This window comes from Phyllobates terribilis, unplaced genomic scaffold, assembly GCF_046119375.1.
Source record: "Phyllobates terribilis strain yellow unplaced genomic scaffold, ASM4611937v1 Scaffold_5__5_contigs__length_657084704, whole genome shotgun sequence".
NCBI classification, from domain to species: domain Eukaryota; kingdom Metazoa; phylum Chordata; class Amphibia; order Anura; family Dendrobatidae; genus Phyllobates; species Phyllobates terribilis.
This window is the reverse complement of record NW_027362765.1, coordinates 136,173,967-136,196,688: the sequence shown is the minus strand read 5'-3', so window position 1 is coordinate 136,196,688 and position 22,722 is coordinate 136,173,967. Positions and strand designations below refer to the sequence as shown.

The following is a 22,722-nucleotide window of genomic DNA, read 5'->3' as shown; positions in this document are numbered from 1 at the left end:
TTTCAGAGAAAAGTCGCCTTCTTTGGAATTGTTCTAGCCGCTTTCCAATTTGGGATGTTTAGAGGGTTGCAGCCCCTAGAATTGATTTGAAAACAGCAAAACAATTTCCATATCATGAAATTCAGGGTCTGGCCTACAGGCATGAAAAATTTCGTTTCAATCCGACCATTGTTTCCGTTTCAAAATAAATTTGGAAATCTCAATGCTAACATGGATGGCTGATAACACTGAGGAGCACCTTCTCCCCAATTACGAGTACAGAACTTCTCTTGAGCTGCACCTATCCTCTGGAATTCTCTACCTTCCCTAGTACTCAGCCCAAACTTTCATCTGTTTGATCCCTCAGCATTCCCATATTTATGTCTACCGTGATAGCAATGGCCGTGCCTGGAAGATTAATCATTAATGACTGGTCATAGTATACTTGCTGAGACAATGCTATGAATAGTACAAAAGTCATCTTCGTTTCTGCTGACAGAACATGATGGACAGGCTGAGCGGTACAAGCTGTGATGGGAACTCATCATAATACAGCCCTTAAAGGGGTTATCCCACGCCACTCGCTCACTACCTCCCTCCCTCATGGGAGGTGAATGGTGGCAATGACGTTACAGCCCCACACACCTGCTGAGACGTGTGGGCAGTCATCAGATACTGGGCAAGTGTCCAATTCATTACATACCTACTGATCATCTTGATAGGAGTGTGGGGTCATCAGCACCCGGTCTCCTCCTATGTGGGAGTGAGCGGCACATGATATCCCCTTTTAAATGTTTAAGATTAGAAAAATATGGCAGCTTTCCATTGGCCGTGCTGCTGAGCTTCAGCTTTATTGAAATGATGGCAGAGTTGCAATACCACATATGACCTGTATACAGTGGTGGCACTGTTTAAGGAACAAAGAAGTGATTGTGACATAAAACTACATTTAATAATGAAGGCGTTCTTGCTATAGTTCAGGCACTGACGCTGCTGCTAAAGACCCACGTCCAGATGTTTGGACGCCTAGTTCTTTCCAATAATCCACAGATTTGGACATTTTACCATTAGATACCATTCCTTGTGTGGCCACTGTACTCAGGCAGTATAGAGGGTGGCGGGTGGTGTCATATTCTCAGTAACTGGTGTGTGTGGAGGGAGATAACGCTGAGCTGATGACGTGGTTTGGCTTGTGGACATCTCTTCTCCTGGGGTGACTCCATTTCGAAAACTCTGCAAAGTAACCCTCTGCTCCTTGGTAAGACCCTTCTTACATATTCTGCTCCTCCGGTTCTTGGTAAGACTTGCTTCTGGGAAAAAGGCAGATGACTGCCATTATAGCGTTTATGGTGCTGGTCACCCATCTTTCCAAGACTCCTGAAAAGAAGATCTGCCCTACTCTAGTGATCAGACAGTGGAGGATGACTCTACATGTATGGATAGATTTACCATTCAGGACTCTGGGAAAGCTGAGCAGTGCCCAAGTGGGAGTCCTAATGGTGGCCAAACCAGCTGCTGCTTGTCCTGGAATTAAGAAGTATTTAACAATTATATCTATAATTTTTTTTTAATTGTTACAATTTTCTTCACCTTTTTATACTTAGTAGGTGATTCTTACGGTGAATAACATAACCCACCCATACCCGTTATATGCTCCCTCCACTTGTGCAGAGATAATAATGCTGCCGGTGACGTCAGCGCCAGTATATAATCTCCTATGAAGTTTTGCCGCGTCACAGTCTTTGAACCACAGAACCGACCAGAACGTTCCTCCCGGAGTCCAGGATGCGTGAAATCGTCCATCTGCAGATCGGTCAGTGCGGGAATCAAATAGGAGCAAAGGTGCGTGACGTCCTATGCACAACACAAGTGATGGGGATAGAAGGATGATATCATTATTACAGTGATAGATGTTTTACTGGGGACTGCTTTCTCATTTTGGATTATATGTAGAGGATACGGATGTAGCAGAAATAAACTTCTTATAGGACTATGTCAGCGAGTAAACGCTTTCAGTTAGGATAATCTTGTAGGTTTAAGAACAGTCCTATATAAAACCACAAGAACAGATCATGATGTCAAACTCTACTCTGCTACATTTGGATCTGGATCTCTACTAAGTTGGCTTTCGGCTCAGCCTATTCTGTAACTGCACAGGAAAGTTTAGTCCAGTGTATGGAGTCTAAGGCTATGTTCAGACATGTTAGGTTTTTTTTCCACAACAAATCTGCGCCAAAACTGATCTCTGGCAGGAAATCAGCTGCATCAAAAACGCGTTGTTTGATGCGTTTTTTCAACATTTTTTTCACTGTCCTTCTGTCTCTATTTATGCATGTACACAAAGTTCTGTGAAAAAAAAGAACCCCATTCTATTTTGCCATCAAAAACGCTGATGCAAATTTTGATGCGTTTTTGATTCGTTTTTTTCATTGCCCATTACTTCTTTAAGAATATTAGTCTTCACTAAGAAGAGAGATCCATTTATTCACAGCTGTATCGGAGCTTTTGCTCCCCCGACAGTATAGGGGGAAAACAGCACCTTTAGTCATTAAGGTCGGACATTGACTTATTGGGTAGAGATTCAGTTTTCTTCCTTCTGTAGGAGACCTAATCAGTATACTTTTTATTTTTAGTATTGGGGCCTATTGGTTTTCCATTGGAGAGTATATTTTTGAAAAATTCTCCCAATGAAGGTTGCCATGACTGCTGGGCCTGTTAGACGCCTGTATTTAAAATCAGACCAGTCTTGTCTTCAAATTGCACAAGTGATAGATTTTCGGTCTCCGTTACCTTCTGTATGTATCTGTTACTTCTCACAAGTTTAGAGGAAGGTTTAGGTTTCATTTAGCTGTGATTGTTGTATATCGGCACGACGGTCAACTGCACAAGGATGACAACAAACATGGAAAATGAAGTGTCTAGTGCAAAAGCCAAGACGTGGAGATGTCCAAGAGCTTCTCAGTATTCTGCATCTGTGTGAATAGTTCTCAATCTTCTCTTTGTGCATCAATTCCTCTTGCAAATTTTTCAGTTCACAGTTTGCAGTCATTGAATGGAAACCGAGTTGTGGTCACGCGATGATCACACCGGATCTGGGCTCTTTACACTACATCGTATGAGAGCTCTAATGTAATAAAACAAGGGACAGTAAGCAAAGATCTTGAAAATCAGGACCTGTGATATACAGAATAAGCTTTATTTGCTAAAATCGACACATGATCTTAATTGTAACTACAGACATGAGATTTATCTTAGCAGATCCTGACTATTTCATTGGGACCTGCTGACAATTTGTGTGTATTCAGACTAACTGGTCCCTCTGCTTTCTGGAGAAACAACAATATGTATATTATTATACATATATCAGGTTTTAATCTTGGGGATGAGTGGCACCACATTTTTGTGGCAAACACTTATTTTCAATGAAGTAAAGTGCTAATTTGGCCAAGGTCAAAATTTTTTTTATTTTTTTTTTTGGGATAAGAAAATGTCACCACCAACCCTAGTAAGGGGTCATCCTCAGAATACTACGAGGCAGTCGTGTAGCTGTAGTTGGTAGGTCCATGTTTCATAGGAATAGCAGCACTATATGTCGGAGGCGTGGAGAGACAGTGTACAATGTATGGGAGCTTGAAGATTTTCTGTACATCAGTAAAGTGCAAGCGAGGGAATGAGGGGGCCTGGCAGGGCTGGTAGCAGAGGGTGTGCCCCAGGCTTCAGCTGTGGGGGACTGATAAGGGGACATGGGCAGGTCTGCTGAATGGAGATGAAGATAGCAGTCTTCCACTACTGCAATGTTCTTCTTTCCTGAGCTGTCAGAAAACCGCAGCTTCTTCCTTCTGGATGGGGAGAAGTTAGAATGTGGTCTCCTTCTAAAAATACTGAGCTGCACAGAACCCAACTGTTCCAAGCATCCTTCTTAAAGGGGCTGCCCTGTAGTAGGAAGACAAGGTTTGGGCTATCATCCTAAAACAGTGTCACTCCCGCCCCATAGACAGAGGAGAAGGCTACAGATGAACCTTGCAGTCCACTTGCTTATTTGCACGGCATTGGCTCATATCAGCCATTACTTTATTAGGAGTTTTACAGTACGGATATAACTATCTACATTGTACAGAAGGGTTTCTGGATGTTCATGAAGTGTGGTGTGCTCGCTATTACACCGAGCCGAGAGCCTTGGTGACCTCTGTGTTTCTCTGTAGTTCTGGGAAGTGATTAGTGATGAACACGGTGTCGATAATGGAGGCAGTTACAAAGGCGACTCCGACCTGCAGCTGGAGAGGATCAATGTCTACTTCAACGAGGCGCATTGTAAGTATCTCTTCATGAATTACTCAGCTTCTCTCTCATTGCCAGGGATTATTTCAAATATTGTGTTCTCTGCCCTCCTTCCGCAGCCCATAAGTACGTTCCTAGAGCCGTGCTTGTGGATCTGGAGCCTGGCACCATGGACAGTCTACGCTCCAGCACTATTGGACCTCTGTTCCGTCCTGACAGTTTCATCCACGGTAATGAAAATATACACACAACATCTTTTTGTAGGTTTCATACTTTTAAGGTTGAAAGAAGACGCAAGTTCATAGAGTTAAACCTACACCCTAAGGTCACAGCCCCACTATCAGTATTTTGTCAGTATTCGGTTAGTATTTTTTCTCAGGAGTGGGAGCCAAAACCAGGAGTGGGTGATAAATGCAGAATTGGTGACTTGTTCCTATTATACCTTTTGGCTGTGTGCCCACTATGTGTTTTTCAAGTGTTTTGGCCGGGAATTTCCACAGTGAAAATGCTTTAAAAAAACGCTTGGTAATACGTGCCCCATGGTCCCCAATGGTAATCCGCATGTGCTGTGCACATGCTGCGGAAATTTCCACTGCGGATTATCATTGCGGAAAAGCAATGTCCTTAATTTTGTGGACACGCAGCGTAATTGCCGCCATTGACTTGCATTGAATCGCTTAATATCCGTATGACTACACGTGCATATGCGGATATTAAGCGATTCAATGTGCGGATGGTACCCCGGTCTGGAGAAGAGACCATACCTGGGTACCATAGTACCTGTTAAAAAAAAGAATTTAAAATAAAAAATATACATTATACTCACCTTCCGATGTCCCCCGGTCTCCTCTATGGTGCGTCCTGGCTCCCCGGTTGCTCGTGATGGTGTAAAAGGACCTTCCATGACGTCATTTAGTCGCTGACGCGGTCGCGTGACCTGTCACATGACTAAATGACATCATGGAAGGTCCTTTTACACCACCACGAGCCACCAGGGAGACCGAGGGAGGTGAGTATAATGTTTTTTTATTTTTTACCATTTTATTATTTTTTTTAATTATTAACTTGGTCACACTATATAAATTCATGCCGGTTGCATGGATTTATATAGTGTGACCAAGTTGTCAAGCACTTTCCAAGTGATGCTAAAATCACTCGGAAAAGCTCTTGACAACCCGCATGAGCAAAACGCGTGACAAACGCTTGTCCCTGGCTGAGAAAACGCATGTACAATCCGCATGCGTTTTTTCTGCCAGGGAGATGCAGAAATGCTCAGGAAAAATCCGGAGCATTTCTGCATCATGGGCACATAGCCTTTCTGTGATTGTTCCTCACCTGCTTTTGGCTCCCACTTCTGAGAAAAAAAATACTGACCAAATACTGATAGTGGAACTGTGGCCTAACATGTCGATCCAGAAGGCAAAAAACCCAGTGAGGCAGATGCGAATTGCCCTATATTACCCATATCCCTATTGCCCTATATTACCCATATCCTTCCCGATTCCACATATGGCGATCAGACTAGTTTCTCTGGATCAACATCCCATCAAAGAATATAGTACCCATAACCTATAATATTATATTTATCAAGAAGGATATCCCAGTCCTACTTGAATATGTGAATAGTGGAAATAGATAAGAATATAAGACTATAGACCGGATTCATTTACCTAGGATCCACAGGTGCAGGTCCAAGCTGAATGTTGTGTCATCTTATTGATTTCTTGCAAACGTCGTAGAATTAGTTACAGGATTTATTATTGTTTTAGTGAGAAAAACAAACCTCTAAGTTAATACAGACCCAAGACCAGGCAAAAAAATAGGCAAATATATACTCACTGCTCCCGACACTTCTTCACTTCCAAGTACCACCACAAGGCCCCGACAGTAGTCCTGCCCCTGATGTCAGACTCACGATCCAAAGATGCATTTGAGAAGATACTGTCCTCCTGCAATGCATCTATGATGGCAGGTCTGCAGAGAGTGGACATCTGGCATCCCTGTCCTGGATACAGATCACAGTCCGCCAGGTTAGGACTGCTGCTGTAGACGTTTATACAATGTGATTTGTAGACTTTTTTTAGCCAGGAGTGCACACCTTACAGCCTGTAACACCATTCTGTGGACACGGCCTGCTTGTCTGTGTCACGATAGACAAGGCTGCATCTGGCCAGCTCAGAAGACGACTAGGATGCTCTCTTAGAAATCACTGTGTCATGCATCGCCCACGGTATAACACAATGCAGATTTCCAAAGTCCTCCATTACATAGATCTCCCAACCTGATACATTTACACGATACCCACAGGATCTGCATCGATTGGGGTCTGCTAGACCAATGCGATGCACTCTAGAGAGATGACATAAAAATGTGACATTATCTCCTCTCTCTCCATTGTCATTATTGGGAGTGTGTGTCCATAAGGCCGGTTACACAGACCAAGCTTTCACTGTGCGATAACAGACCACGAAGTCCAGACTAGTTGCGGGCCTCCTGACCTGAATCCAGCTTCCTCGTAAGTAGATAGGAGGTTGAGAAGTTTGTGTTCGGACACTATGGTCTAGACCAGTGTTTCCCAAACTCCAGTCCTCACAACCCCCCAACAGATCATGTTTTCAGGATTACCTTAGTATTGAACAGGTGAGAAACCTGTGGCAATTGTTGATGACTTGATACTTCCATCACCTGTGCAATACTAGGGAAATCCTGAAAAGATGAGTTGGGGGCTGTTAGGACTGGAGTTTGGGAATGATTGGTCTAGAGTAGGCAATTTTTCTTAAACTCCAGTCCTCTCGGCCCTCAACAGATGATGTTTTCAGGATTTCTTGAGTATTGCACAGTTCTGATGTCTTTAATAATAATTCCATCACCTGTGCAATACTGAGGAAATCCTGAAAACCTGAATTGTTGGGGGCCGAGTTGAAGTTTGGGAAACACTGGTCTAGACAATGGTAATGGTGGTCCTGGAGCTCTTATTCTATAGATTGTTACAAAATCTGTAAGGAGGGATTCCACTCATATTGCTTAGGAAATGTGTCTTTCAAGCAGACTCTGTAAGGTCAGTGGACTTCTGTAGTTTTGGACATCATCATGGACTGGAATAAGTTGACAAACATCTTTGTTTTATGTAACAGGTAACTCTGGAGCTGGCAACAACTGGGCAAAAGGCCACTATACCGAGGGAGCCGAGCTGATTGAATCTGTGATGGATATAGCGAGAAAAGAGAGCGAAGGCTGTGATTGTCTTCAAGGATTTCAGCTGGTGCACTCTCTCGGAGGAGGAACCGGATCTGGAATGGGCACGCTTCTTATTAACAAGGTTCGTGAAGAATACCCAGACAGGATTATGAACACCTTCAGCATTATGCCCTCCCCCAAGGTGTCAGACACAGTGGTGGAGCCTTACAATGCCATCTTGTCCATCCACCAACTGATTGAGAACACAGATGAGACCTTCTGCATTGACAACGAAGCCTTGTACGATATCTGCTTCCGCACACTGAAGATGTCCAACCCAACATATGGTGACCTTAACCATCTGGTTTCCATGACAATGAGTGGAGTGACTACTTCTCTGCGATTCCCTGGTCAGCTTAATGCTGATCTCAGAAAGTTAGCAGTCAACATGGTGCCTTTCCCTCGTCTTCATTTCTTCATGACTGGTTTTGCTCCTCTAACATCCCGCAGAAGCCAACAATATAAAGCTCTGACAGTGCCTGAGCTAACCCAACAGATGTTTGACTCCAGGACCATGATGACAGCCTGTGACCCACACCATGGCCGCTACCTAACAGTGGCTGGAATCTTCCGTGGTCTAATGTCCACCAAAGAAGTGGATGAACAGATGCTGGCTGTGCAATCCAAGAACAGTGCCTACTTCGTGGAGTGGATTCCCAACAACGTCAAGGTTGCAGTGTGCGACATCCCACCCCGTGGTCTCAAGTTGGCTTCAACCTTTATTGGCAACAACACAGCCATCCAGGAAATCTTCAGACGGATTGCTGAACAGTTCTCAGCCATGTACCGAAGGAAAGCCTTCCTCCACTGGTACACGGGAGAGGGCATGGATGAGATGGAGTTTACCGAGGCTGAGTGTAACACCCATGACTTGATTGCAGAATACCAGCAGTACCAGGAGGCCACAGCTGAGATGGAGGACTATTTTGAAGAAGAGGTTGAAGAAACAGAAGTAGTGCAAATAAAAAAGACTATAGAAAAGGTTTACATGTAGAAGACCTTTAAGATTTGGCGATGAGCTCTCAGTACCACTTGTACTGCAATAACTTGGGTCTCATTCAGATGGCCATAATGCAGCTCCAAGTCCAGGCCTAACCACAGGACTATTGAATGATTAAAGGTATTACAGATCCCCAATGATGTTTTTAGTATAGAACATATAATCTGCTAACATTTGATTGAGGCCTACATCTAAAGCCTCATTCTGACAGCCATTTTTTTTTTTTTTTTTTTTTTCTTCGTATGTGAAAAAGACCAATTTTTCATCTGTGTGCAGGAACAGGGTTTTGTTGTTTTTTTTGGATATAACAAAAATTGATATGTGAACAGTCCCATAGACTATAATCTGTGAAAATCATGGATGTTTGAATGACACCTGGAGGCTTTGTGGAAATTGGACTTTACAAGTTCTGGAACATAATATATTGCTCACTCTGTACATTATTTTCTGTATATAAAGATCTAGGACAGACATTTTGTAGGCAAAATGTGATTATTCTGATTTTCAGAGGTGCTTTAAGAAATGTTTTGCTATTGTCAAATATTACATGTGTAACAAGCCCAGGCTTTCTAAAGCTCCATTCATCTCCTTATAGGAAATCTATCACCAGGTTTTTGCTATGTAAGCTGAGAGCAGCATGATGTAGGGACAAAGACCTTGATTCCAGCGATGTGTCACTTACTGGGCTGCTTTCCGTAATTTTGATACAATCCGTTTTTGCTGTTGTAGAGCTATCAGTTCTCTAAATGCTGAGCTCTGTATAACCCCGCCCACACCACTGATTGGCAGCTTTCTGTGTATACTGTGCATAGGCAGAAAAATGACAATTAGTGGAGACTGGGGTGCTACACAGAGCAGGAGGACTACATGGCACAAGACCACTTGTTCTCTAGTGATAATCTCTTGGTGATAAAACACTGATTTTATTGAACCAACAACAAGCAGACCAGTAAGTGACACAGTGCTGGAAACAGGGTCTCTGCGCCTACATTGCTCTCCGGTAACATAGCAAATATCTGCTGCCAGATAAGTGTGTCTGGCTTTGATAAGGAGGAGGAGAGGGGGGAATAAGTGGGGTGCACATGGTGCTATTTCTTCTGTCAAAGCTGCAAAAAGTGCCACTGCTGTTATAAATGATCCCCTTATACTAGTGATACTTCTATTGTGCATATGTTAGGAGGCCAACATTTCTTTCCATCTCCAACCCGAAAGCAACATTTTGACGCTCATGTGTAGCTTGGTAAGGCCTCCACAATGTACTGTGTTATTTACTGCTGATTTTCAGACTTATTCTCTTAAAAAGCAGCCTGAGGTCGCTTTCACACGTCCTGATATTTTCGGTACTGAAAAAACTAGTACCAGAGTTGTCCGTGTGTACTTGTGTGGCAACAGTGTTCCACATCAGAATCACACATGCTGGCACCTGGGAATCAGCAGTAAAGTTAGCACTGTTCCAAAGCACCAGGTGCTGAAGGCAAGTCTCATCATTGTCCCCTGCTTGCGCAGAGATCAGCGTCAGCAAGGGACAATGTTGAGAGTTGTATTCTGCCCCAGCTGTCTCCAACAAGTGTAAAATTTAAGAATAAAATACACATTATACTCATCTGTCCGAAGTTGAAAAATCCATAATGTCCCAGGCCAAAATCTATCTGACAGTCATTTCTTCATCAGCTTGATCAGTGGCTTGAGGCGACTGCATACGCTGAGGAGAATTACTCATTGCAGCAAGTGGGCCCCTGAACTGTCACTCACTGAGCTCAGCGAGTCATTTTCCCCTGCACCCCAGCATGTGCAGTCGCCTCACATTTAACGCTGATAAAGAAATGTCAGTCAAATGGATTACGGAATGGGACACGGAGTTATTTTAACTTTGGACAGAAGAACGTGTTTATTTTATTCTTAGTTTTACACTTGTTGGAGACAGAGGGGGCAGAATACAACTCTCAACATTGTCCCCTGCTGGTGCTGATTGCAGCACAAGCAGGGTACAATGATGAGAGCTGCCTCCAGCACCCGGCTCTTGGGAACAGCGCTAACTGTACCACTGATTCCCAGGCACCGATATGTGTGATACTGATGACACACACGTCATATGTGTGTCAGTGTGCAGGGCGTTTTGTGGCCCGTGCAACAACTGACACACGGTCCATGGAAACAGATTGACATGTGCACAGTGTGTAAGTGTCTCCGGTACGTGTGAGAACTGTCACCACACTTACTGGAGACACTGACGTGTGAATAAGGCCTAAATGTAAGTTTCCTTTATGGCTTTGCTTGTATTAGTCTTCTTGGTGCACAATAAAGAAACAAAATCATGTCATGAGTAAAGTTTCCTTACATTCCTATACAAAAGGTCCCATGGTGTAGATGAAAATTGCAAAGACGGGAGCAGCTCTTGTTCTCCTGAACGTGGCTAGCAGGTAAGGTAAGACGTGTACAGCCTGTGTCTCGCACAATTGGGCAACCATCTGATGCCTCGGACTTGGTTAGACGTGTAACCAGATTACATACTGATTATGACTTTCCTCTATGATCTAGTTTCCATACATCACATGATACACAGCACTTTCCTCTGCTGTGTCATTACAAGAAGTATAGACACGTGGGTTTATCATAAGACAGAATCACCCGCATCCTCTCTGCTATACTTCCCTTTTTTGGATTACAGATGAGACAACTGTACATCAGGTGGTAAAAAAAAAAATAAAATAAAAAAAATAGTCCATGCGCGTCATAGCCAGAGTCTTCTGCTAAAAGCTAGAACAGACCCATCGATAGGCCTCGATACAGTGGACTTTCATCACTGCTAGGGAGAGTGACAGATATAATGCAGGGAAGGAAGCACAGTCCCTGGTGATAACACAAGTGAAGAAAGAAGACAGAAACCATCTTCACACATATCAATGCAAGTGTCACATCCTCTTCGTTTACTGTGTACAGATGTCACTCCACGTGTGCAGTGTGATAGTCATACCAGAAGGGGGAGCCGGAGTACAGATTGGTCGTTATCAGTAGGATGGCCCATTTTCTGATTAGTTTGCATTCGCTGTCAGTTTTTATCAGCAGGGTGGAAGCTATTTTTCCCCCCATATGTTAAAATAAATGGAAGGAGGCCAAGAAGGGGGTTCTCAGTGTCTCTTAGCAACAAGTCTATGAAAATTGGATGGCATCTATATAGTGTCCAGCATTCAACCTGAAAAGCCCACCACAGTGGTACAGGTCTACAATATTTTCATACATACCCATCAGTACATATGGTCCATAGGCACAGACCGGAATAAGTGTGTGCCGTCCATGGAAAACAGACAGCATATAGATGACTACCATGGACATTTGAATAAGGCCGGACAGATTTCCCTTTGGTAAAAGAGGTATTTCACCCTCCCCTAAACTTAAATTAGGTGGATTTGCGGATAATCTGCGCTGCTGGTATCACACATAATAGATTCAAATCCAGACAAAGTATTTAGCGTTTTTTCTTTCTTCAGTCAACACACAGACTTCTTCATCAAGACAAGAAAACCCTTGTCCTTAAGAAGTCTGAAACGCGTTGACTGAAGAAAAAACGCAAAATACTTTGTCTGGATTTGAATCTATTATGTGTGATACCAGCAGCGCAGATTATCCGCAAATCCTCCTCATCTGTGTTTTCCCGGTCTGATGACCCGTTGGACCTGCAGCAGCTGGATTTATAAGTCATGGAAATGTTGTGTATACACAACTAAATCAGGTTAGCATAACCTTGTTTAAACATTATCTCCCTCGGATAAAACCTTATTGCGTTGTCTTTTTCCTCATAGTCCACCCCCCCAGGCTTTGCAGAGGCGACATTGTGCAAGTCATGTTGATCCCCCATAGTATCATAGGGGAGCAGCTTTATAGTGCAAGAATCACAGTAACCCACATCTCAGCAATATGCAAGGATTGAGGAGGGCACTATTGGTTTGAGAGGTCAAACTTTACAATAAAGCTCTGTTCACTGAAGAAGTGGAAAGACAGGAGACATTTACAAATAATACATCCTAATTTATTCACTTATTTAGTCAGTGTACTTCAGGACAGGAACAGCGACATGTTCAGACGGGAGGCGGCTTCGTGGGAATCATCTTGTTCCAAGATGGAAATTCTGGTGGAGAGAATCTGAAAGACAAGTAGTCACAGTCACTGCGGAGTAGAGAAGAACGTTTCCATGATACTGACTCAGTAACTGTGGATGAGGGCGATTGTGTGCAGCAAACCTACATGTTGATTATGTCTGTGGAGAGGACAGGTGCATCACAGGTTATTTTCCGCTTTCCACGTATCTGTGGACATGCAGCTCTGCACACCACTATCACTGCCATCTATATGCCCTATATTTACTGGGGATACCTTTCCCGCAGGGCACTGCCCCCTGTTAGGACAGCCATCGTCCCATCAGTAAGGACATGTACAAGCACTCACCTCTTTTACTCTTTCTTCGGTTTGATGAGCCTCACGTTGGCGACTGATACCTTGTCAGCCTCCGCTCTGAGTTGTGGTTTCAGAGCCGCTCTCACCGCCCTGGCGCAGATCTGAGAGTAGCGGATGTAGCTGTGAAAAGATGGAGACACTAAGTCCAGACCCAAGTCATGTGAGTGTACCTAAACTGCAAGTTATGATCAGACTGAAACGTCCCCTGCAATAATCCTTTCCCTTGAGGTGGCAGCTAGGAATGAACGAACAGATGTCAATAGACCCCCAACCTCCCATGACAGGAAAAAGTCTCAGAGGTCCTGTGGATACACCATGAATGTTCAGGGATAAAGCTAGGAATATGCATGATAATAAGAATCGCAGGATGTCCTGGCATCAGGCGTTTGCTTGCCCTGCAGTGCCCCCACTGGAGAATTGTAGTATTACACATGTCACATGAAAAAACAATAGACATTATTGAAGAAAGACCATCAGATCTGAGCATTCATTCTCCGGCACCAACACAAAATGATGGCAGGGCTTGGGTTGCTACTGGCAATGGTGTCTGCACCATTTATAAGAAATCCAATACATCTCAGCATTACATGGAGACATTCAGGGTGGACAATAGGTTGAATATCACCCCTGTGATCAATAAAGAATACATTGCAAACCTATTCCCATAAAAGCAATTTATTATTATTATTATTTTTTTTTTTTTTAAATAGTAGGCAGTGGAGGTATCATGTATCCAGGATGCAACCCCATGTACAGGTTATATAGGTAGGGCAGCAGCACTGTAAAGGGCTGAGGGTGGGGGGTGGATATGTTCAGCATCACACCACTACATAGCATGGCTCCGGCTATGTTTCCATGTGTCCTGTGAAGCCTTATGGAGCACAAGCCACAAGGTTCTTCTACTGTAAAGTGGTGATCACAGTGTAGTACTGTATAGTGCAGAACAAAACCTCAGCATACTTAATGGGAATCTGTCAGCAGTTTTTTTTTTTTTTTTCACCTAATCTGAGAGCAGCATAAAGTAGGGGCAGAGACCCTGATTCCAGCGATGTGTCACTTATTGTTTTGCTTAGTGTAGTTTTAATAAAAATCACTGTTTAAAATCAGCAGAAGATCATTAGAGGGCTAGCAATCCTGCGGCCATGTAGTCCTCCATATTCATGAGCTCTGTATAACCCGACCCACTCTACTGATTGGCAGCTTTCTGTGTACACTCTGAATAGGCAGAAAGCTGCCAATCAGTGGTGTGGGCGGGGTTATACAGAGCTCAGCATTCAGAGAACTGTTAGATCTGCAGCAAAATAAAAAAAGACAGATTGTCAAAATTATAGAAAGAAGCCAAGAAACTAACATCACTGGAATCCGGTTCCCTGCCCCCACATCATGCTGCTCTCAGACAAGGTAGCAAAAACCTGGTGACAGATTCCCTTCAAAGGGAGTCTTTAATATTGATGTAAGGGATGACCATCTATACTTAGATACAGGGTTAGTGTGATTATTATAGGGGCAGTTACTGGTACAGTCTCTTAGAAAATACTTTTAATATGCATGCAAATTAGGGTGCTTCAGCGCACCATTAGCATGCACCCCCACTTCTTATTAACAGCACTCACTTCCTAGAGCAAACATTGAACTTTGTGTAGTAGATTCATCACTTCTTTACAATTCATAAAAAAAAAAAAATAATATTTCATTCTACATCATTTTATCACAAACAGATAAAAAAAAAAAGCGGGACGGGAGAAAAAGCCAACGTGTTTCGAACTTTAGATGTTCTTACTCGTGGTATAAATATTTGTCTATGACTGATCATTTTGTTTGGAATTAAATACATAAATCATGAATATTAAAAGAAGCGATGGATTGCATGACGAATTCCCACACTTTCTTAAAAAGAGAGATCCGAAGCCAAATCTGAATTTCACCCGAAATGTCCTTTTCATAATTATCTAATCAATTTTATAGTATTCTTCAATTACATTTCTTACCATTCCCTCTGTACTCTATCTTCCTACTTTTTTTGTTTATTTATTTTTTTAAAACGTCTATTCCTATGACGTTTCATTTGCTAATACCCAGTGCATGCTAGGATACTCAAATGGGATGTCATCAAGAGGCCAGGGCGGCGTCCACAGAAGCAGCTACTTTCTCCACCCTGATACGAAGCCTTACCGATGTGTCCGTTACAGGGACTGAGCTAGGCCCTGAGCTAACGATTAAGCACCAGATGTCAATTCCGAAGCATGCTCACTATGCGATATTACTGAATGCACAGTGACAGTGCGCTCGAATATAAAGTGATAAGCTGGCAAGCGTGCAAAAGGAGGAAATGGAGCAAGCAGGTAGTACAGAGACCAGCCCGGTCCTCGAAACGGGGTATCATCACTGTCTGAATTTAGTCTGCGTGTGTGCAAACGCACAATGTCACTACCAGAGCTGCACAGTGTCAGTGCACATACAGAGGCTGCTCACCACACTAACACTCCCAAAAGTGTAGTGAGCGGCATCTGAAGTGAGAACACATCCACACACACTGTGCACGCTCCGGCATCAATAATATGGGCACCACATATGTGGGCAGAGATCAGGCAGTGCCCATTCTGGGAAGAGCAGCAGTCAACCACCAGCTGGGGATGGAGCTCAACATGCAAAATGAGGGGTCATAACAGTGAGCCAAACTCTTGGCCGCACCAATGGTGTGCCCAAACTCAGGCCCTACCCTGGTAACAAGTGCAGTGCTACGATGGGTTTTATAGGGGCTAAGCCCCCCATAATCCCGGCATAGGTCGTGGAATGTTGATTAGGGGGTGACAGACTTCTTATAGAAGCTCAGCACTAGTAAGAACCCCTTGCACTGCTTGTATGGAGCCCCTAATCACGTGCTCTGCAGGAAGGGGTGCGGGGGACACAGCACGGCCATACTGGGAGCACAGAGGCTTCAGGCACAGGTTCACCCCCTTCTAATGATAGGCCGCACACAGAAGCTAGGCCTACACCATTCCTCCTATGTGAGCACGGCAGCACCTCTCAGCCCACGCCCTTACCTGAGTCCTGCCTGCCTCCAGTACGCCACCATGATGCCAGCCGCACAACACCCGTCCACTGACCGAAACAGCTCAGACAGAAGGTCAGAGGGAGAATGCGACAGGAAAAGGATAGTCGCGCTGTCAATCACCAATCATAAGAGAGGACAAAGACCAGTCAACCAATCAGGACATAATTCCTAGTTAGCCAATCGTGAGCAGGAGCCGGCTAATACTAACCAATCAGAAGAAGCAATATTAGGAGGCAGGTGCATCTTCCGGGCTGCTGCTTCTTTTTTTTTTTATCAAAGCTTTATTGACATCTGGTTTAATACTGACAAGTGGAAATAGAATCTGTCCGTCATTTTGTAATACAATATGCCCCTCAGTGAAAGCAGCAGGCAGAAGGCCCCAGTCTAGTGAAGAGTGCATGCGCTGTGTAATGGAGCATTGTAACTCACAATACACTTTCATTCTTCATCCACTTCAGTAATGAAACAGCAGGCAGATTTAATAATAAGTGTGCACCGGATTTTTTGGTTATAATACCTATATGTATGACATTTGGGAGGTGCACCATATTTATGATGTTTCTGCGGCATTATTGGAGACCGTTGGGGCTTTAGTCCCAAGCATTACAACCCATTTACAAACATTTTCTACTTCAAAGAGAAGCCATCACGTACGTGTAGCCCGCTGTGGGGACGTGTGGTGAGAGAGGGAGAAGCTGAGCAGAATGATATCTGGGTTTGTAGGGAAAAGATTCAGCATATTTTCTATTTTAGTAATTTAAATCCCAGGTGTTTGTATTCAGGAGTCCAGTGGGCGGTCCTACTAGTGATTGACAGCTGTCTCTGCATGCAGTCATATAAGGAAGACTGTCAATCACTGAATAGGACCGCCCACTGGACTCTATAGAAATACCTGGGTATTCATGATTAAAACACAAAGTTTACTGAAACTTTCCCCACAAAAATGTGCATCCATCTGATCAGCTTCTCCTGCTCTATAACATCCAGCCTGCAGATCACATACCAGTTTCAACATGACATTTACCCTTTAAGCCCATTCACACTGGCCAATTTTGGCGCAGTAACACGCAAAAAGGCGACTACATACTATACAACTGGAACAGCACTCCTTGACTGGCCTATTCACACAGGTCGACCAAAATGGTAGGGGGAAGAACGATCATTAATACAAACATTTGGTTCTCCATTCAGCATTACAATTTTTTTACGGCATTAACTAACTTCCGCGAATAAAAAGCACAGGATATTGCGCTATTTCTTCTATCATGGAATAAACAGAGGAGTAGCACCGAATGCAGTGGTAAGGTCTATTTAGGTCTGCTGATTTTGGTGCTCATTTACTGAAAAATTGTACCGATGTCATCAGTGGTTTGGATCAGTGTATGGTCCTTGTGTCCGTTTTTACTATCAGTGTTTTTCAAGGATGGATAAAGAAATAAATAAATAGATTACAAAGCTTCTCCTATACTTTACAGTGTTAAATACGGAGAGCACACGGATGTCATCCGTGTGCTGTACGTGTTTTTCATGCTGCCATAGACCTGTATTAGCGCTTGTCGTCCATGCTGCTGGAAAAAATACAGACATGTCTCCATGTGTTTTGTACGTACGCACGGTCCGTGAAAAACACAAACATCTGAATAGCACTATTATAATGGATATGTGTTGTATCCGTGAAAAAAATGGATACATGTATGTGCAACACAGACATGTTAATGAGGCCTTACACAATCATTGTGTCCTTATACAGCATCAGGTTATTATCAGCACATCACCTGTTTACACCGGAGAGTATACTATCCATATGGGGTCTTTCATACGTCCGTTTTCATAAGTACTGGAGACACTAACACAAGCAGACCCATTCAAGTGAATGGGTCTGTGCACGTCAGTGTTTCCGTGGGCAAAACACGCTGACATGTCCGTTTTTTACCCACAACACGGGCCGCACAGAGTCCTGCATACGTGCACACTGATGACATATGGATGACATCCATGTGTCATCAATGTGACACGTACCGGTGCCTGGGAATCTGTGGTAGAGTTCATGCTGTTCCCAAGCACTGGGTGCTGCAGGCATCTGTCATCATTGTCCCCTGTCTGCGCTGCGATCAGCGTGAGCAGGGGACAATGTTGACAGTTGTATTCTGCCCCCACAGTGTCCAAAACCTGTAAAAATAAAATAAAAAAATCCTTATACTCACCTGTCGTAAGTGTCCTACGCTCATCCATCTGGCCGCATACGCTGAGGAGCAGAAAATGAATCGCTGCAGTGAGCAGGCCCCGGAACTGCGCTGAGCTCACTGAGTGACAGAACACCACTTGGTGAGCTCAGCGCAGGTCAGGAGCCCGCTCGCTGGAGCGTGTCATTCTCCTCTGCTCCTCAGCGTGTGCGGTCAGATGGATTACAGCGTGGGATACTTAGGACAGGTGAGTATAAGGATTTTTTTTATTCTTATTTTTACAAGTTTTGGACACAGCAGGAGCAGACTACTACTCTCATCATTGTCCCCTGCTGGCGCTGATCGCAGCGCAAGTGTGGGACAATGATGAGGGCAGCATTCAGCACCTGGCGCTTGGGAACAGCACTAACTGTACCGCTGATTCCCAGGCGCCGGTACGTATGATACTGATGCGGCACACGGTTGCCACACGTATCATACACAGGTACACATGGACATCTCCGGTACTGTTTTTTCCAGTACCGGAAATATCCAGACGTGTGAAAGAGGCCTAACCTAGAGTTTTATAACCGAGAGTATTATGCTGGCATAAACAATCCAATCAAGAATGCTCATTTGCTGATTTTTCGCTTCATCTAAAACCACCTTTATTTTTCCCACCAAAATTACAAACATCAAGGCAGAACAAGGTGAACTCTATTATCAATGGGGTCCGTTGTTTGCCACAGGGGTACTTATTGAAAAAATCTTCCAGTGTCTCATAACTGACACCATAATATACATGAGCAAGAGTTCTCCTTTGTGATGAAGCTGAAAGCAGATTGCGAGAAGAACTAGAATTTCACACAGATGTGAGCTGTACCAGAGTGGATAAAGGTTATGTTCACTTGTGGCATTTTAGCAGCCAAAACCTTCCCTCTTAGCTGTACAAATACTGCAATTTTTTGGTGCAGATTACATGTGTGATTTGTCTATAGTACATCTATAAAAATATATATATATATTTAACAAGGATGCAAAAATTCAGCAAAACCTGTTTGTTGCTTTCTTGTCATGTTTTTGTACTTTCTTATTGTTTCCTATGGCTGTAAAAAATGCTGCATAAACACTTAGGCCATTTTCCCACAATGAGTTTTGGTGCGTTTTTAATGCTGTGTATTTCCATTGTGTCAAAAAGTTCCAGAAAATTGGATGGGGTTTATAGAAATCTCATTCACACTGTGCTTTTTTTTTTTCTCAGCATAAACTGACCTGCGGTGCGTGTTTTAAATCCGCAACATGTCACTTAGTCTTGCAGATACGCAGAGTTTTCGGTGCAGATTTTCCCCATAGACTTCCATTAGATGTGGAAAATCCACAGATAAGAAACGCAAGTGTTTTTTCAGTGGGAACACATAAAAAAAACGCATGTAATCCGCACATCACTATATCAATAAAGTTTTGTCAAAGCCAAATACCTGGAAGTATCAAAAACAAAGCAGTTTTATTTAACATACAGTTATATGAAAAAGTTTGGACACCCCTATTAATCTTAAGCTTAATGTTTTCTTTAAATTGGTGTTTTTGCAACAGCTATTTCAGTTTGATATATGTAATAACTGTTGGACACAGTAATGTTTCTGCATTGAAATGAGGTTTATTGTACTAACAGAAAATGTGCAATCTGCATTCAAACAAAATTTGACAGTGCATAAGTATGGGCACCCTTATCATTTTCTTGTTTTAAATACTCCTACCTACTTTTTACTGACTTACTAAAGCACTTTTTTAGGTTTTGTAACCTCATTGAGCTTTGAACTTCATAGCCAGCTGTATGCAATCATGAGAAAAGCTACTTAAAGTGGCCACTTGCAAGTTGTTTTCCTGTTTGAATCTCCTCTGAAGAGTGGCATCATGGGCTCCTCAAAACAACTGTCAAATGATCTGAAAACAAAGATTATTCAACATAGTTGTTCAGGGGAAGGATACAAAAAGCTGTCTCAGAGATTTAACCTGTCAGTTTCCACTGTGAGGAACATAGTAAGGAAATGGAAGAACACAGGGACAGTTCTTGTTAAGGCCAGAAGTGGCAGGCCAAGAAAAACATCAGAAAGGCAGAGAAGAAGAATGGTGAGATCAGTCAAGGACAATCCTCAGACCACCTCCAGAGAGCTGCAGCATCAACTTGCTGCAGATGGTGTCACTGTGCATCGGTCAACTATACAACGCACTTTGCACAAGGAGAAGCTGTATGGGAGAGTCATGCGAAAGAAGCCGTTTCTGCAAGCACGCCACAAACAGAGTCAGCTGAGGTATGCAAAAGCACATTTGGAGAAGCCAATTTCTTTTTGGAAGAAGGTCCTGTGGACTGATGAAACCAAGATTGAGTTGTTTGGTCATACAAAAAGGCGTTATGCATGGCGGCAAAAAAACACAGCATTCCAAGAAAAACACTTCCTACCCACAGTAAAATTTGGTGGAGGTTCCATCATGCTTTGGGGCTGTGTGGCCAATGCCGGCACGGGGAATCTTGTTAAAGTTGAGGGACTCATGGATTCCACTCAGTATCAGCAGATTCTTGACAATAATGTTCAAGAATCAGTGATAAAGTTGAAGTTACGCAGGGGATGGATCTTTCAGCAAGACAATGATCCAAAACACCGCTCCAAATCTACTCAGGCATTCATGCAGAGGAACAATTACAATGTTCTGGAATGGCCATCCCAGTCCCCAGACCTGAATATCATTGAACATCTGTGGGATCATTTGAAGAGGGCTGTCCATGCTCGGCGACCATCAAACTTAACTGAACTGGAATTGTTTTGTAAAGAGGAATGGTCAAAAATACCTTCATCCAGGATCTCATTAAAAGCTACAGGAAGCGACTAGAGGCTGTTATTTTTGCAAAAAGAGGATCTACTAAATATTAATGTCACTTTTCTGGTGAGGTGCCCATACTTATGCACCTGTCAAATTTTGTTTGAATGCAGATTGCACATTTTCTGTTAGTACAATAAACCTCATTTCAAGGCAGAAACATTACTGTGTCCAACAGTTATTACATAGATCAAACTGAAATAGCTGTTGCAAAAACACCAATTTTAAGAAAACATTAAGCTTAAGATTAATAGGGGTGCCCAAACTTTTTCATATAACTGTATGACACCAAAAAGATACAAAAAAACACAACGATAAAAACGCATAGAAAAAAAACGTAATATACACATTTTTGCTATTTGGGATAAGCAATATCACTGGTCAATTATACCTACAAATGGTCACCATTTTCCTCTTGGAAATATTTTACTACATTTATCTTCTATTTTCCTAGCAAGTCCCGTGTTACATGTAATAAAATCTAATGAATGATACCTTCTTGTATTTTACTGATTATGTGAAGACCAAATAGATGTCCGTCATAATCATAGTTGGCAACAGTCCCAGACACGGTCGGATTTCCCATAAAGCCAACCTAGGCCATGGCCTAGGGCGCAGCAGTCAGGGGCACGTATATAAAGAAGAAATAACCAAATATTTACAGATTTTTCAGTATTATTTTGAAAAGGCCATATGGGGTCTAAGAGGTAACGTGTCTCCTTGTGGAGAGTAAGCTAAGCCTGGAATGTTAGTGAGGAGACTTGTAAGGCATGGAAATTAAATATGCAAATTGTCTTTTCAGAGGAAGAGGACTAGAACTCTAGCGCCACCTATAGGAAGCAGCAATCCTAAAAGTCAATACAGACTCTTTAAGGAGCCTGATCACATGACTTAGGTTAAAAGCCAAATCAGAATCTCAATTTGCAGACACGGTGTTTCGGGGTACTGCCCCTCATCAGTGCAAAGTATGAGATCTGATTTGGCTAGGTGAGAGGCTCTGGACTGGGACCTAATGGGTAATGTTTCTCTTTGCAGAGAGTGACAATTCAAACATAGAAAATGCTGTTTTTTATTAATTTACATCCATATACATTAACCCCTTTAAAGCCCAAGACGTACTAATACCCGTCTGTGCCCTGGGCTTTAAGAGCCTGACCCGTATTAGTACGTCTTGGCGATCGTCCGTGCACACAGGCTGTGCGGGTGCGATCGCCGGCGGGTGTCAGCTGATTGTCACAGCTGACACCCGGTTCTATGTGCAGGGAGCGGTCCCGGACCGCTCCCGGCACATTAACCCCGCAATGCTGCGATTGAAGTCGATCGCAGCATTGCGGTGGCTAAGGGGAGGTGATCGGTATACTCACCTCCTCTTCCGGCCTCCAGCGCTGTCTGCCGTGGCTTCCCGGATGTTGCCATGACAACCCGATGTCGTCATGACAACATCCGGGTCACCAGACAGCAGGAAGATTTTTTGGTCATGCGCAGTACATGACCAAACTATCTTCTCACTGTGCAGCACTGACAGCCTGCATGGCACAGGGATGGTGCTCCATTCCTATGCTATGCAGGTGATCAGAATAAAAAAAAGTGAAAGTCTTATAGTGGGACAAAGTCTAAAAGTAAAAAAACTGTCAGAAAGTGAAAAAAAAAAAAAAAATTGTAAAAATATTAAAAAAAAAAAA

The 22,722-nt window shown here is 43.2% G+C and overlaps 2 protein-coding genes across 2 annotated transcripts; one reads left to right on the top strand and one right to left on the bottom strand.

Moving 5' to 3' along the window:
• Positions 1-1,145: 1,145 nt before the first annotated feature.
• TUBB1 (tubulin beta 1 class VI) lies at positions 1,146-10,785 on the top strand. The gene is made up of 5 exons (XM_073683043.1): positions 1,146-1,237; positions 1,651-1,821; positions 4,182-4,290; positions 4,377-4,487; positions 7,392-10,785. Exons 2-5 carry the CDS (start codon positions 1,765-1,767, stop codon positions 8,486-8,488), a joined length of 1,374 nt encoding a protein of 457 aa, XP_073539144.1. The 5' UTR covers positions 1,146-1,237; positions 1,651-1,764; the 3' UTR covers positions 8,489-10,785.
• Positions 10,786-12,499: 1,714 nt separating this feature from the next.
• On the bottom strand, positions 12,500-16,153 carry ATP5F1E (ATP synthase F1 subunit epsilon). The gene is made up of 3 exons (XM_073681051.1): positions 15,991-16,153; positions 12,938-13,066; positions 12,500-12,634 (listed from the first exon to the last, which is right to left on the bottom strand). Exons 1-2 carry the CDS (start codon positions 16,020-16,022, stop codon positions 12,943-12,945), a joined length of 156 nt encoding a protein of 51 aa, XP_073537152.1. The 5' UTR covers positions 16,023-16,153; the 3' UTR covers positions 12,500-12,634; positions 12,938-12,942.
• Between the last annotated feature and the right edge of the window lie 6,569 nt (positions 16,154-22,722).